Genomic DNA, 17,696 nt, shown 5'->3' with positions numbered 1-17,696 from the left:
ACAGTAAACAGGCACAATTACATCGGGGCATGGTTGGTCGACGAGGATGAAGATTAAGGTACACATATGATTTCCTTGTGTGGGTGTAGTACGTATGTATTATTTATAAGCTACCTATAAGGAGAAGGGACGATACGCGCCGTGAAAATAAGACTGGTCTTTGAGGACTGGTACGTCTCAAGTAGATTGTTCAATAATGCAATTCCATTAAATATGTTTGCCAGTCTTCTGCAGCGGAATTCGCGAGACCCCACCTTTCGCATTTAAATGCATCAGTTGAAATAAGATCAATCCCAAAAGCGTACACGGTTGTGTTACAACGTTATTTTTGTGTCTTCATAACGTACCCGATAAATAACTATTAGAGATAATTGTATCAATTTCAAAGAGAAAAGAAGTATCAACTTTCGAAATTGTAGTCGGTTATACGAGCTAACCGATAATCGTATAACGGGCAAACCAACTCGCCTCGGTCATAGGTCAACGTGCACTAAACCGCGAGTAATTGGCGACGGAATCGATTACCTACACGCTAGATTCGAGGATAGCCCTGCTCCGGCAATTCCCACCGATTTGCGTACGCAAAGGTAGAAGCAGCGGAGAACCAACGCGGGCGATTAATCAAAATTCTTAACGACTGATCGATCTCTAGCCGTTCGTCATGGAACTGTTCCGATTAAGATGCGGAACATTGGAGTAGGAATCCGTGTCTCAAGAATGTATGTAAGAGCTGCGGGGTATCTGGTTAAATATCCGAGTTAAGCGGTGATATCGAAAAGAACAAACGAATCGAACAACAACAACAATAATAATAATAAAATATAGTATGCCTAAAAAATGTAAGAAAGCGACGCATCCACCGAGGAGTGGATATCCTTCTGTTGGAGGTTCAAGGCAACCAGCTCCCTAAAAGCCCCGCAGCTGCGCCGAGGTTCGTTCCCTCTTCGTGTCCGTCTCCTCTCATCCTCTCGTCCTCTCAACCTCACCTTCTCTCTCCGGTGTCTCGACATACCCGATCACGAATGCAGCAGCAGTTCTCTCTCGCCCCCATGGGAACCGGTGAACGAATATACCGAGATTGAGTCGTCTGTTCGAGCTGCTGACGTCATTTCCATTTACCAGAACCGTCGAACGGAGGAGTTGCAAAGTGTCGTTAGTGCGCCTCTGGTGCACGGAGGTTCGGCGGACCGACTGGTTAAACATACGGCAATAATACCACAGCCTGACTAATGGCTAATGGTCGCCGGCAACCATGGTGCAGTAACCGGTACCGCGGGATATAATGGTATGGAAGCCACGGATCCACTCAACGGGCGCCAAGGTGCGAGTTCTTTTTAAGCGTTCGACAAATATTTACCAGGCACCACCGACTCTGAGAAGCAGGTTACCCGCGCTACATTTCCTTACACCGACGAGACTCTGCTACCGATTTTTGTTTCTCTCCACCGTCTACCTGTCCCTTTTACCTATGCGGCATTGTACCCGTGTTTAATCAACATAGCTACGCCACGTCAGCCGGCATCGATTCGCCGGTACACCGTACAAATGTGCAAGAAGAAGACACACTTTTCTGATCATTCCGTACATGCGGATGTGTGCCACATTTACGTGGACGTGAAAAGCGATCGACTTCGACGCGTCTACGGCGTCGTGAAGCCGTACAACTCTGGGATCAGAATGAATTTGATATTCCGCCAGAGCGTCGGCTGATCGAAGGGATATCGAGAAGAGCGAGAGAGAGAGAGAGAGAGAGAGAGAGAGAGAGAGAGAGAGAGAGAGAGAGAGAGAGAGAGAGAGAGAGAGAGAGAGAGAGAGAGAGAGAGAGAGAGAGGGGGAGGAAGAGAAAGAGGAGGATGAGCGAAGGGAATATTACGAGAATAGTTCCGATGAACCGGGGTACCAACTGACAGTTGAAGTCGCGAGCTGCCGCTCAGCAATTTCCATTTTCTTATTATACCTACCCATCTACCTAAGGGGACTTTTGATCCTTATAGCCTAGTCAGCTCAGGTGTACACGTAGGTACTGCAAAGTTGCCTGATCTATTCAAACAGTCCGTCATTCCATTTCAGTCCCATAACTGAACGAACAACGCGGAGTCGTGACTCGAGACTTCTTCGGACCTCTGCAGCAGATCTGCCATTCAGTAATGGGATTCGATGCGACTGGTTTTAAAATGGATTCCTCAACTTGTACACGTGTAGTTGCTTTTATACACTTTTTACCGTACGTGTACGTCGGACGGTTTCCATCGTGTACAGCGATACCACTACACTGATTAAAGACAACGACAAAGAGTGAATTGATGCCAAGTATTTAAATTTTGACGTAACGTATTTGAATAACGTTGTTTTGTCCATTGTGTATAAATAAGAAGAGAAAGAAGAAGAAGACGAAGAATAAGAAATGCAAAATACTAGTTTAGCAACGTTGTACGGAAATTAACCCGTCTGCAAGGCAAGGCAAGTCAAGGCAAGGTTATAATATTCTTTGAGAAGAGGAGAATTATTATCGCAGCCCGCAGCGTCGGAGAGTGACGATGAAATGAAATTTAATTAAACGTCAGGTGAGGGGCCCGCACCGTCTGAGAAAACCCCGGGGCGTCCGCCTAAAAACCCACCTGCTCATTTTGTCGCTCGGCAAAACGAACATCCTTTCAAACTGATGGTTCAAAGAATTAAACAAAATGATTCACTTAGTAGCATTGTTCTCTCGGCGGCAGCGCGTATAGTCTTTGACCCAACGCCGATAAATCGTGCCTGTCCCAGAACGATGTTAATCCTCGGCCACTAAAGCGGCTTGCTTGGTTGAATGAAAGTAGGTGGACTAACTCACGAGAATACATAATGAAGTAAATACTCTGCGAACCCACGGCTCCAACCAACCTCCAATATATCCACGGTGGCTCGGAAAATGTCCAACATTTTTGACGAGTTCTTTTGGTACGCGAAATTTTCATACGTTCAATTCAACGTCGTTGAGAAATTTGAATCCTCTCAAGTTCCTCTCAACTATTTTCGGTGTCGATTTGTATTTCCCTCTCCAACTCCATTCGTACTTACTATACACTGTTTAGGAATTTCTACTCGAATACTCGCTCTTGTACGGTGGCTCGGCGCTGGAGGCAATTAACCAAGCCAATGAAAAAGATAGGCTACAAGCTGATTTCTCAACGATGAAATCGTGTACAAGATATTTTCAACACCTAAAAACGCTCAAGGCTTATGAGTAATGACTCGCGGCGGTTAGCACAAGTTTTACAGTCGAGTCAATTTTTGAATCCCATCGAATGTGGATACACACATACGTTCAACCCGTATTACACACACCATCACTGCTGTGTGCCTATGACTACGTCCATACGAGTATGTCTGTACGTAGTAACTACTGCTCGACGGACAGCGATGAGACTGCGCCGAGTGAGAACAAATCTGGGAGAACGAGATGTCGGAATGAAATACGAAGCGGTTGATGCTGCAGTACGAGGAAGACGAGGATCGGTGCGGTGGTGTAACCGAGAAAGGAGATAGAGAGAGAGAGATGGGGAGAGGATCGGGCGATAGCTGTAGACATAGCAGAGTCAAGTTGAGCCGAGGCAAGCCGAGCTGATTGTGAGCGGCCAAGAGGCTTGCTTCCAATAAAGAGGTATACGTTCCCGGTATATCTATACAGTACCGAGCTCTGACGAGGTACAATCTGGCCAAAAAGTTCCATGTTGCATTAAACGAGCCACCGGAAGACCATCGTCAGGATGGTAAACTCCAGCACCTCTAGCTTCGGGATTAAGCATGACCATTGCGGTGGCTTGGAGTTCGACGTAATTCGCGTACAAGCGATTTGTCCAGATTTTCCAACAGTTCGTTCGGAGACGGGCGAGTATCGATTCCGCGGTGTTGCGGCGAGGACGGACGAGAGGACGCGGCTACGAAGGTTGTGGTGGTGGTTGTGGTGGTGGTGGTCGACGTCACCCACCCAATTCGTCCCTAAGCCCACGCACTTCGGCACCCCTCCATCCCCAATTTTCATTCCATTCCAAGAACACTTTGCGCGACCCTCAGAAACCGACTGAATCTACCGAGCTTAATTGCTCTTTCCATTTCTTTTTCCTCTCTTTGTTTCTCTGTCGTTTTCACTTTTACCGCGAAATCTTCTTGTAGCCCGCGACAAAAAGGATTCTTTGAATTTATACAAATAAGCATAACACTGGTCAAGATTACTCAGAAATAAAAACCGGGCGCAATGTTTTTCTTTGCCTTATCCAAGGTATCAAATTAGACGAACTTTAAATGGCAAACGGGCGTGAATGGTACACAATAGAATGACAAGAATTTCATTTAAAAAAAATTACAATTGACGTCCTCGAATTCATTGAATTAGAATACACGTCTCTAAGTCACATGAAAACATAGTAAGCAAGATAATGGTTAAAAAATTGCGTCAACAGAACTATTACCCTAAAATGTTGGTAATAAAATAAAACTGTCATGATTACCGCAAATAGTTGAAGAAGTTATCGTAGGCAAGTTAACATAAAAAGTCGTATCGATTATCTGAGTAGTAAAATAACTGTAAACACAATCTTCTCAGGCGCGACGAGAAAATACTAAAAACTTGTTTGTACCTACTCCCTGTTCTGTTAATCGTTATTCAAACCAAAGAGTATAGGATTCTAACTTGCCCAAATACGTGGCATACTACACGTGACTGGGGTGTAAATATATATATATATATATATATATATATATATATATATATATATATATATATATATGTACGTATGTGCCTGCGTAGATAAAGGATAAACAATTAAATGATGAGAATATTTACAGATAACCGTTCGGAAGCCATCAACGTTTTCCCAACTTCATTTAGAAAATAGCAACACTCGAAGGAGGATAAGAACAAACATTTTTTTGCATTATTATACACGAAAAGGAAATGAAACTGTAATTCGTATTTTCATTTAACACCCAGCAAAGAGTAAAAATAAGTGACACGTAAAATTATAATTATTGAAATAAAATCGTTCGCACGATATTAACTTCACGAAGTGTTATTTTTATTTTACCGCTGATGTAAAATTCTAATAAAGCTGTACTCATTATACATTGCAGCCCATATTACGAATTTATATTCCTGTTTACTCGAAAACGCTCTCCCAGCCTTGCAGTGCTCATAAAAAGATCGTAGTATAGTTAACGATCTTCTTGCGCAGTACCATCGCAATATCTATTACCGAAACTGCGGTTTTGTACATATGATAAATAAGATAGTTGTCGAAAAAAAAACACACACACCCACAGATGCATCGATACACGCGATCTATCTTTACCACTTCAATAACGGATAGTTAGCTTACTGCAAAAGCAGCTGGATATCGACGAAACTTTTCCTCGGCACAGTGAACAAAATAATGCAATGTACTATTCCTTTCAAATAATAAGACCGAATGTATCTCCATAAAAGAGAAACCACTTGTTCCGAAACATTTTATTACCATTTATTTAGCAGGACAGCAAACAGACTCTACCCACAGGATCTCGTAATGTATTTTTCTTCTTTTTTCTTTTCGTTCTTTTCTTTTACGCGCATGCATATACTGTAATATATACCAACAAGCAAGGTAGATACGCAATACCCAATAGCAGCCAAACGTGATTCTGAACTGCTACAACTCTATGATATCTATGAAAACACGCGCAGTGGTTACAGGCTAATAGGTAAGAGAGGTCATTAATAACAACCGCACGAACGGACCGACGGTATAAGTGACAGTGAAATTGGTAGGCGGACGACTGATTAAACGCCTCCGTCCGCGAATTGCTCGGCGAAAAGTTTTGAACGTCAGAAGGAGGTGCACACGCGGCATCGTAAAACGCGATTAAACTCAGCTGTCAAAGTTGTTTCACTTTTATTTCTTTCGAGCTTTGTCTCATTCGTTTCCCTCTCATGTACGAAATCTGGCAAAGGAGCACCGAGACTCTTTGTGCAATCAGAGAGGGTTGATTTTACCGTCACTCTCAGTTTTCCTTTGGCTAACTAAAACCGTAAAAATATTATACAAGCAACGAATTCCTCTCGTATTAATCCATAATATTTTTCCTGTTCTCTCCCTCTTCCTCTCTTCCGAAACCGTCGTAGGGTTTCGTTGTGAAAGAATATCGTTGTGCCCGTTTCCAACCTCAAACATTGTACGTTCGACGCATACATAACAAATATAATTCATCCCGTGCGTCATGGCGTACAACTACCTATGTATAACATACTTTATTACACAGATTTCGCACATTCAACCTCGCAGATTTTCCTCATATATATACTCATACTCGTATATGAGGAAAAAAGCTATTTTCAAATGACTTTACCGGGATATTCTTCTCCCGCAGTTTAAATCCTACGTCACGTTCATTAAACATTATCTCATGCTATAAGCGTCTCTGCCTAGTTCGTTTGATACATTTCCAAATATGATCAACAATGTTTTCACGGCCTGTATCGCCTTTCCTTTGTTTGGAAATTTCTACAATTCCATTTTTACACCTAAAAAACGAGCCATGCAGACATCTTTTCTACTAGCAGCGTCGTTTGACATCAATATTTAACCCTCCGACGATAGATAGATCGAATTTGCATTTGGCAAGTAAATTCTGACATGCGTCGTTTGATCCGAGGTTTTTATCGAGGTTAAAAAAAAAAAACTCGTTTTCGACCGTGGTTAGTAGGCAAGAGGTGGTCCGTAAAACCGAAAAAAGAGAGTCTCTCTTCCTCGTCGTTTCGTCTGTATACGTAAAACGCGTAAAACGCGTACGCGTTAAAGGTTGGACGCAGACGCATGTCGTCGGGGAGTGGAAAAGCACGACGTGGATTCGCCGCCTGGCATAGCGAGGCGGAGTGACGAAGAAAACGGCATAAGGGTAGAACGAGACACCCCCTCACCAGGTTTCGAGAGATCGATAGAAAGCCTCGAGGTCCTCCCCCTCCGCCGCTTTCTTCGCGCCACCCGCACCCTTGCAGCAGCTCTTGGCGATCGGACTAAGCTTCTTTTCCGTCTCGGCAGCAACCAACCGCGCAAAGCGACCCCAGCTGCTGCGACTGCCTCGTTTCCTTAATTCTTCGCTGTTTCTTGAAGGTGGTCGGGGGGGCACGTCTTGACACAACTTATCGCGCAGTCTTCTTCATCGTAACGGCGATTCCTCCAGCTCATCTTCAACGAGATCACGTGCCCGAGGGATGAGAGACGGGTGGACCTGCGCCTGATGTTACCCTCTTCTCCCCTCCCCTGCGATGCCCTATTCTTATCCCCGAAGAACACGGGGGGCGGGGAATGACTGACTGATAGAAATTGATATAGCTTCTCTAATTATCGTCGAGTCTGTCGCATTGCGGATTACGCAAGTGGAGCCAGCAACGATTTTTTGTCTTATGCAGTGTTGGGGATGATTTGTAAAAAAAATTTTATGACTCAGGAAGCCGAGAATGCGTAGCGGACGAAACATTGAGAAACAAGGAAGTGTACGTGGATGCTGTATGAGCAGGCGAGGAGAGAGCAAGGGAGAGAGAGAAAGATACTACTTTTACTCTCAGGCAGAAGTTTCTTCCTTTGTTCATGCCGAGGGTTTGCGACGGCCGAGAATGGCAAGGGAATGAGAAATAAAAAAAAAAAAAAAAAGGTTCCGGCTGAACATAAGAGAAATAAAGACCATAAGCGGACGAATTGCAGGGATCGGGTCAACGGATGTATGAAAAATATGAAAAGTATTATTAGGGTGAGGGAAGAAAAACAAAAAAAATTGAGGAAAAGAAATCAGGCACAGGAAACGCCGGTGTAAATTATATGGTCTCACTGCGGATTGAAATCCATTGAATTTGTGGACTCTGAAATTCCCTGCAGGTATATTTTCACATTCACGTTCCAGCACATCGAAACTTGAAATCTGATTTTACAGCGACGATGATCAATTCAGTTTCGATAATCGAAATTACCTTGTTATTCCGATCGTCCCGCAGGATATAACGAGGGAGAAGAAACGACGTTCATTGCTAGTTTATGCCTATAAATTTCCCAATACCATCGAAAATTGGAAACCCATTGTGCATCTTCCGACAGAAAAAAGAAATAACAAAAAATTGAGTGTTCACCGATCGATGAATCACCTATTCGACGTAATAAACGACGTAGTAAATGGGAAAAGCGCGGCGAGAATTCAGATCGATGCCATAAATCTCGTACGTTTTGGACCTCCTCTTCTGAGATTCGTCTTCGGACACGCGAGCGACAGACTCGACAGCCGCGTTTTACGTAGAGAAAACAGAGCAGCGTCATTGGTCTACAACATAGAGATATTCGCATAACGATGCGAGTACGACGATAACCAAGCTGGCCGACTGGCTGACGGGGTCGCTCTAAGCATCCTATATGTTTATGATAGCTCGTGCATTAGCGCATATATTTGTTCAATCGTAGAAGCGCGTTGGTTTTTTACACAAATATTATTCGAATAGAGAGGGTCGTGAAGTAGCAATGCAACAGACCTGATCCGACTGTACCGCGTTATCGTTATGTACTGATCTAAAGTTTGGCGCTACCTGCCAGCGTGCAATATGCATGCAGGTATGCTGTACGTGAACAATGTAGGTAGTAGAAACGTTGTACGACAGACGGTACGGGAATCGGGCTATTACAGATTCTCGGAGTACATATTGGATTTTCAGAATGGTAAAACGGAACAGTTTTATCGATACACTCTCCGCCGTCCACTCCGTGCAGGAAATTTACTGCCTCGGAACAAACACCCCGTAAGTCGTAAAAGAAAAATGATTGCCATAGCAGGTACCAAGGAGAAAAAGAAAAAGCGGTACCATAGACACGCAACAAATCCTTCGTATGAATTAATCATTCACGCTCCGACCAAATGGCGTATTTGAGGAAAGTCGTATACGCGTTCCAGTAAATTACCCTTTCGTATCAAATCTGACTGTGGTTTAAAGTCTCTCTTACGTTGTCAATGGCAACAGTAACCGCGCTCAAGTATCCAACATATTCATGGTTCGTCGTGAAATATCCTCAAAAGCTTATTGAAATCGGCGATATATATATAATCGATGGAAGAGAGTCGAAAGTTCGAACCGATGGAGCGAGGGTAAAGCTAATGCCGAATTCAATGGTGCGAGAAGAGAGGAGGAGGTGCAGGGCATGGCTCGGATGTGCGAAAACCGTTCGGCTGAATCCTAGAAGCAGTTTCGACCGGCGGAGCAGACGACGCGGAAAAGCAAACAAAAACCCGCCTCTCACACGCGTAGACCGTGCATCCTGTATACCGAACGAACAAACACGCGGGCAGCTTTTGGGGGATTTCAATTAAAGCCAACGGTTTCGTTTATGCTAACCGGTTTCACAATCAGAAAAGTGCCTACTTATCCCACACCCACTTATCACGTATAGAGCGGCGCGCGTGTAATCACGGCTCTTAAAAGATCCCATGAACATTTAGCACTCTCATCAGCAGCTACGGCTTGACAGGATTGCTCTTTCCCTTCAGCCCGACCACGCCGAGTCTTTTAACGTTCCAAATTGAGGCGGGAATCGCTACCCTCAGCTCGTATCTAAAAAGGCCGGCCACTGGAGAGCGAAACCTCGTTAATGCGTTAATGCGTTAACGCGATGTCTATCAGAGTATATTGGACAGGCTCAGTGATCACCGGAAATGTTGTATTCCTTAAGCCCCGAAAAGTTTTACCCCAACCTTTTACTTCCTATCAAGTATCCCGCCTCGGAGGGTGGAAAAGGGAAGTAAAAGGTAGACGTCATTCTCCTCATGGCCGGGTGTCAGGCGGACGGAGAGGGTGGGAAATTCGTCACGTATAGAGGCCATCTCGAAATTTCGCGCAAAGGGCGAAAGTTCCTTAAATCTCGTTCCTTTTCATCCGCACCCTCATCCTCCTCCATCACCGACCATTCCCTGCGAATATCCCGCGTTCCGGGGATTTCATCCCTGAGCTCGAGAACGAAGCCAAACTGGGTTCTTCACCTCTCTACCCTTCGTGCCGGGTGGCCCTTGGGAGACAAACTTTTACCAGGAATTTGTTTACGAGGTAAGTCTCAGAATTTCTAAACTGCTCGTTCGACTTGGCCGCTGGGAGTCGAATTCCTTTACAAGAGATCCACTCTTGTTCCCAACCGCGGATAAAGGGTTCCGAAGGAATCTTGAGAAGCGTGACGGTTTATCGAAAGTCGATAAAACTGGCTCTCCTCGCGAATTAGCCGTTAGAATGAAAAACTTTATCCGGTGATTGGCTTCTTCTGGTATACGAGTAACAATTACTGCTGTGACTATTTCTTTCATAGCTACAACGAATGCGTTCATCAATTCGGTTTATTTATGCCTATCAGCACGAATGAAGATGAGGTAAAAGGTCGGGTTCAAATATGAGTCTAAACGATGCCGGCGACGTTTTACAGAGGGTATAAAGATTTCAATCGATAGTCCGATGATGCAGAATCAAACGACGTCGAATCGAGCAAGTTCGAAGATACGACCCGATTGCGAATCGCCTCCTTCTCCTCCTCCATCACCGTTTGCATCTCTCTGCCTTCTCCTCTAGCGAGTGGAGTAGAGTAGGCATAGAAGCAAGTGAGCATAATATGGTGGTACAAGATTGTACCGTCAGCGCGGGTCAAACTGGAAGGAAGTACAAGATGAAGAAGAAGAAAAAGAAGAAGAAGATAAAGTTAGCAAAGATGCGCAAACGCCGCGGGCGAAAGAAGGGTGACACTTGTTCCGAACGTGAAATAAAAACGATCAACTCGAAGGACAGCAGGCAGAGGGGATGATGAGGATGGAGAAAAGGGAAGAAGTGGAAGAGGAAGAAAAAGATAGAACCACGCCCCTAAGCCATCGCTCGCAAACTCGCTGCATATATTTGAATGAGGAATTAATTCCCTTAAAGTCCCCCCGCCCCTCTTGCCGGTGCCGCCGGTGTTGATCTCGCGGGTCCTCCAGGCCGCTTTGAAAACAATGCTACACGGATCTTAGCGACACGGGCACACCGACACGACCCATCCAGGGTGCCTGCATCCACTCGGCTGAATTATACCGATGATGAGTGTTTACGTAGCTCCGCTGCAGGGCGATACGGGGAGAACGCGTAGATATATGCAATTTGTGGTTCATGATTAGTTCCAGTTGAATTTCCGATTCTGGTTCCCAGTTTCGTCGTTAGGTACGCGGGCAGAGTTGTGCCTGGCAGCTAACCGCGAATGATCATCATGCAACGAATATGTGTATGCTGCTTGCATATATGTAATATTCCAGATAGATACAGTGCGAGGAATAATTTTGCAGCAATATAGAATATGCGTGTATGTGTGTGTGTGTGTGTGAGTGAGAAACTGCACAAATTGCAGGTATTTCATTCCGTGGTTATATAATATGTGTTCAAGCAAAGTTGTGGAACACGTTAATTACGCGATTAAAAGGGGTTGCCGTTGAAACTTTCTCGTTTCCAGAGGTACGGAAGGAAAGGGAGAAACGGAAAGCGAGAGGGGGGGGGGGGAGGTGGGTAGAGAGGAAGAGAGATAGAGAGAGAGCAAACACAATAATTCAACGAGTCGTAAATCACCGCGTGAGTTTTTTCACGCTGGTTGTAATGGCTCGTTGAAAAGTTGGAAGGGGGAAAAAAAAACAAATCACCAGGCTTGATTGCGCGGCATTTTTATTCCAATTTTTAAACAAAGAAAGGCCTGGTGCGGAATATACCCTGATAATTATTGGTAAAGGCGGTGAACAGCCGGCTTGGAAATATGCCCAATTGAAAAACAAGCGCGAGAGTTGATGAAGAATCTCGTGAAAAATCTGGCGAAAAGTGTGACGAAAACAACTCGTTGGATTAAATGAATCATCTGGGAATTGGTTTATACGTCCTCGTTACCCGTCGACTCCGATTCGTTGAGAGATTTCTGATGTCGTTTTTTTTTTTGTTTTTTGGATTTTTTTTTTTTTTTCATCATTCCCCGCACATTTGTAAACGCGGAATGTATTACGGCGCCACAAAGTTCGAATCTTTTTCAATAGCTATGGAACGAGGTGTATTCACAGTTATTACGTACGTGCTCACTTACCAGAGTGTAGACACAAGCAGGCAAATACGTCTCGTCGACTGTACATGCGTGCGTGTGAACACGTCCCAAAGTAGCGAGACGCAAAAGCGAGTCGTTTAAAATTATTCGCGGCGTTTCACGGACACGGGACAATTCGTCAGAGCTTTCAGTTAAGAAAGATTATGCTTCTGCCGTTGAGAAAGAATAAGTGGGAACGAGGAATGGTTATTACGCCGTCGTCTCGGTTGGCACAACAGGTAAATATACCATTGACGCGGGGACAGACGTCGATCATTCGCCTCTGACGTGAAAGGCCCGTCGGAGCCGCATTCGCGGCGACGGACAATCGTTAAAACGGCAAAACCACGCGCCGAGATCAATCGAGGCGCACTGAATCACGTTCTAAAATACCAGATATTGGCAAGGAATATGCGAGAGGAGAGAAAAGGAAACAAAACAATGACAAATAGAAGAATTAACAAGGCTGGGTCAGGCGGGTCAAGTCGGGTTGGGTTGCCCGAGCAAACCTGACCATTTAGTCTCTCGGCCTTTTTCTTTCCATATACCCCCCATTCGTTCGTTCGGTTTGTTCGGGTCCCTCTAACGAACCTCGATTTGAATAACACGCCGCAAACGACGGTGGAATGCCTTTGTCTAAATGCGACTCGCGGAGCGGCGGCAAGAGAATCGATTAAAAAAAAATCCTACAACGCGTAATCGGGTTAACCGCAGTTGTCTTGCTCGAGTGAAAATTCCCTCGTGTTTTCCTCAATTTGTAACAACAACAACTTACGATATTCGACATTGAAAAGCCGAAGTGAATGCGTAAAATCATACATGGATTCTACCGGCGTTTCGCCCGGATCGTATAGGAAAATTGGTCGATTCACAGTCTGTAATAGGTGCTCACCTCCTTCAGTCTCGTGCCAGACAATGCCCTCGAGGGTGACCGAGGTGCCGGGCTCGCAGGGCCCGAGGCATTCGGGCTCCGTGATTGTGCCCACGCTGGTCCCCACGCAGACGTCAGACATGTCCTGAAACAAAGCGAATCCTGGTTAAGAATATCGGAGGACCTGCGGGGACGAATGACGAGAGGGGGAAAGAGCGAGTCTGCAAAACGGAGCCAGGGGATTAGCGCGAGCCAACTTTTAACAGGCTTTGCAATCAGGACAGAGGCAGCTCCCGAAACCCGCACCTCTGGCTCCAGGGTCGTTGAGGAAATTACTGTAACAGTTATTTTCCACCATTTCTAAGGACAGTCAAAAGAATGAGAGCAGTGTTTTATAAATAAAGATTTTCCAACGGCATGCGGAATGTTAGTCGAAGAAGGAGATCGTTCGGAGGGAAAGTAAAGGACTAAGAATGTCAAATTTATGACTAAAATCGGTTATTTTTTACACGGAATGGGAATAAATTGTTTTTTCTATTGTTTCTCACAAAGATTGTAGATTGAGATTTTCTGTATGAAAATTCGTATCGCAGTGTTGTCAACAATTTGTACAACAATGCGAATGAGATTACAATAAAGTACCGTAACCCGTACATGGCATGCATCGTATATATTTCCAAGCCGGAATATCTGGTCTCGACAATAACTAAAATCGTTAAAATGGGTTGCTCAACGACGGGTATACCATAATAAAAAAGATCTTTACGACCGTGACAAATATATCAATTTCATATGTGTTACGTCGTTGAAAATCTTGTACAAAGTTCAACGAACTTGTTTAACATGCTTTTACGCTGCGATCGAACGCAACTCAGTCTCTCGTGTTTTAAGAAGACAAAGAAAGAAGCACCATAATTCCTCAGTTCGTATAAAATCTCATCGACAATCTCCGGCTAGTTTATTTTGTGTTTAATAGGTATGTAACACACATTCCCGAGTCACCTGCACTGCGTGTTAACAGCGAGAATTCGAAAAGATTTTCGTTTCGCTCGTCTCTCCAACGGAAGAAGGACGCGATTGCGTACAAAGGACGGTAATAAGAAAAAAAATATATAATTCCCAGCCATTCAAAGATATTTCATCTTTGGACGAAATTATCTTTTCCTCGATAGCACCGATAATCCGCACAAATAACATACTCGGTCGACTTTCGAGATTATATATATTAGGTAAATCGAGGGTATAATGGGATTGCTTGTAATTATAATAAACGCGTATCAAGGCACGCTGCGCGGTAAGGTTGATATATTTGTGTGTACCTTTATACCAGCGTTAAAGGATCGCGTCCGTCGTTATCTTGTAACACCAGTAATCTTGATTTGATCAAATAGGATGATAGCGTATACGGCGAAGAGATTAACCTGACCGTTGCGGAGTAAATTAGACGTACGTACAGACGTATGCGTACGTATATCCAGACAAGAGCGATAACAATAATGTGCAATAACTCAATCTTTACTGCGGCAACACTCTCGCATGTCAGCAACCGCGAATCGCTGTTGACGTTGGGAAAATTTCTATTAACCGCGCAATCGTCCCCCTCCGTTGCAACGCGGCTGCCGTCGCGGACGATTTGCATCGCTAATTTTTAAACACCATGCAGTTACGCCCCGCTACAGCTTTTCTCCAGCGTATAATGTACAATTTACATGTATAGATAGATAGTACACAACTCGGTTTACGTTACGTACGCACAAATTGAACCCAGGCACTTACGTACCGACGACGAGGAGGAGGGAAAATCTATTAGCAGGTAACAAGGATACCCACACATACGCCGATTATTCAGTAATGAGTAAATTTCATCACGTACGTATACACATGCGACGTAGCCACATGCCCGTTACTAATCAGCGATAAACCACAATCCGTCTTACGAAAGATTCGGTATACCTAACAACGAACGATTATTGCCCGATTCGATCGGTTCAAATCAATGTTATCACAATTATGTAAGACTCGAGCTGAGAATAACGTCCGGTCGATCAGAGACCGAATACAATTTAATCGCAGCGTATGTATCGAGACAAAGGAGTACGATTGAAGGGCGATTTAATTTTCTTTTTCATCAAGATCGCACGTTTATTTATGCGGCTAAATTGAGACAATCAACGATTTAGTCGATCATTGTCGAATGTATAATATACTTTCTGGCACTAAAGTTACAGCAAAAGTACAAGCATTGCATAAAATTGATTTATTGCATTGCTGTGTATTGAAAAGAGATTAGAAAAAAAGAAGATCGCTACAGAGATTCGTGAGGAGTGATTTGCAGCAGCAGAAGCAGAAGCAATGGCAGCAAAGTTCAATTACAACTCAGAGGTGAAAGGTTTCATGATAAACGCAAACAGATTACCCTCTTACAAATGATGCGAATCCAAAAGGGGACGTTAATTGCAAGGGGAACCGAGGGAGACGAGGTTACGTACCATATACGTATATAATACATGATATACGTGTGTATAGAAATACTCTCTTAGATACCGGGTCCGACGTCTACGCGTACATACATATTATACGTATATACCAGCGCTGAAATGCAAATGGCGGAGTTTATGCCAGTCTTCCATAATTACAGAAACAGCGGTGAACATTACGTTTCGCAAGGTATAGAACGCGCGCATGGCAGGCAGGCAGACAAGCACGCAGACATTCGTACGACCGAGGAATAATCACGGCATTATTCCGGCGTGAAACTATTTCGCTATGCAGATAATACGTACAAGGTAGGTAGGTAGGCAGATACATACGTTGTAACCCTCCCATCTCGCATGTAGTTTACCTACCCAGCGGCGTTCTGGCTCCCGGCTCGATCGCAACACGACTCCGTCCCTGATATCATTCTGCATGAAATTTTCGTTGCCGTATGCACGCACGCACGCACGCATGCATCTATGCATTCGTGTGCGAACGCGTGTGTACGTAGAACGTACGCTGCAGGAGCGAAGCATTCACCCTCCGGAGGTTCTGCATTAGTGTAAAGTTTCCGTCCGGTCTTCAGCGGTAATACGGTGTAGAGATGTAGAGATGTAGAGACGCAGAGATGTAAGAGAGGTTGGTTCTTGCTGTTTTATGGTGCGCCGCACGAGGCCGCCTTTTACTGCCCGCTATTCGAGGCTGAAACGAACGCGGTGGAAATAACGCACGCACGCAAGCACGCACGTCTATTTATTACACCAGAGTTCTACGTGTAAGTATCGAAGTGCGTTACACGTGCGTACGTCGTCCGTGGTAAGGCCAAGAGTGCTCGAGAAGATGAAGCACGGGTGAGGATACCTATTCTCCGTCTCTCTCCGTCTCTCTTTGTCCCTCTGTCTCTTTCGCTCACTTCTCACAATCGTCCAGTAGGTATTTATAATAATAGGTAGTCAGGCGCGCGCTCGCACACACGCTAATAGGGCAATGAGAAGTGCTATTTTACATGTCGACATATCCTATTCGCCTTTGCCGAGGAGCTGGTTTAATAACACGTATGACCACGTCGCTCTTAATTACGCCAATTATGTGTAGCTATCCGTTCGTATATACAATAACATTATATAGACTCGGAGATGCCTGCGTGCCTTGGATGGGAAATCTGCGATAAGCTCAAAGATTTTTTTCAAATTTCTAGAAAAACCTAATGTAACTATAATAAACCCGTCATTCGATATTAATGAATCGTTATTAACACATCAATGTCATGTTTAAACAATGACAAATTAATACGTTAAATATTAGATCCTGTTTTGCAGGCATTTTATGGCGACATAACGTGACTACTTATCTAATTACGAAGTGAAAAAAATGGACGACGATTCAAAATCTGAAGTGAAAAGCTTTTGTTCTACAAGGAGTTTGTTTTTGTTCTGTAAATATAAACACGTTTCCCGAGTTTTCCTCACGCTTACTCAGGTTTTCGCGAGCCTTGCGGCACCCCTATAATTATTCCGGGGTCGGCCGGTTATGAGAAGGCAACGGCGAAGAAAATACATTGTTTTTTCGCTCGGCAACGGCGAAGAAGGAAACGTTGATGGAGAGTAGCGGCGAAAGTAGCTGAGAGAGAACAACAGGTCGGTTCACAGCGGTGCAAACGCGTGACAAGTAACAAGGTGGATAATTAACGCTCCGTTCGTATAAACAACGACTCTCGACTACGGGAGTTGTGAGATAACATTGATATGTGAATAGTGGTCATTACACGATTAACACCGCGACTCAAGTTTCCCGTGAGAAAAGAGAGGTAGAGAAAAAAATAAAACAAAACGAAACCAGAAAACGGGGAAGGTCGAGACGTAAGGGTAAAATAAGAGATAAGATCGATTTAAAGAACAGGGTGAGACGAAAACGTTCCGAGTGTTCGCATATACGGCTAGTATGGGTTACGTAAGAAGAACTGGGGTAGTCGCGACGCAAAGTTACGAGTAAGCTGAAGCGATAAATCTTCCTCCCTCGAACTTCCCTCTCCTGTAGAATAAAAGGTAGAAGAACTCTCTCGCGTGCATATAAAGGGAGAAAAATTGATGACGCGTTATCATCGAGGGCGAGAGACGCGAAAGCGCAGGTTTAAACGGATAAAAACGTCTCGAGGAATCGAGAACAATTCGATTTCACGAGAGCAGAAGAATTGGGTTTAAAATTTTTTTTTCAACCAATTTGAAGATTCGCTCCCC

General features: G+C 44.3%; 1 protein-coding gene across 6 annotated transcripts in view; it reads right to left on the bottom strand.

The window, feature by feature from the left end:
* Positions 1-17,696, bottom strand: part of LOC124174361 (zinc finger protein 608-like) — a 95,542-nt gene that overhangs the window by 10,760 nt on the left and 67,086 nt on the right. For all 6 annotated transcript variants that reach the window (XM_046553425.1, XM_046553419.1, XM_046553424.1 and 3 more), the window contains exon 3: positions 13,006-13,129. In XM_046553425.1, coding sequence (XP_046409381.1) covers positions 13,006-13,129 — 124 coding nt within the window. The remainder of the gene's footprint in view (positions 1-13,005; positions 13,130-17,696) is intronic.

This window comes from Neodiprion fabricii, chromosome 1 (genome assembly GCF_021155785.1).
Source record: "Neodiprion fabricii isolate iyNeoFabr1 chromosome 1, iyNeoFabr1.1, whole genome shotgun sequence".
NCBI classification, from domain to species: Eukaryota; Metazoa; Arthropoda; class Insecta; order Hymenoptera; family Diprionidae; genus Neodiprion; species Neodiprion fabricii.
Note: the sequence above shows the minus strand (reverse complement) of the source record. Positions and strands in the feature narration are given on the sequence as shown.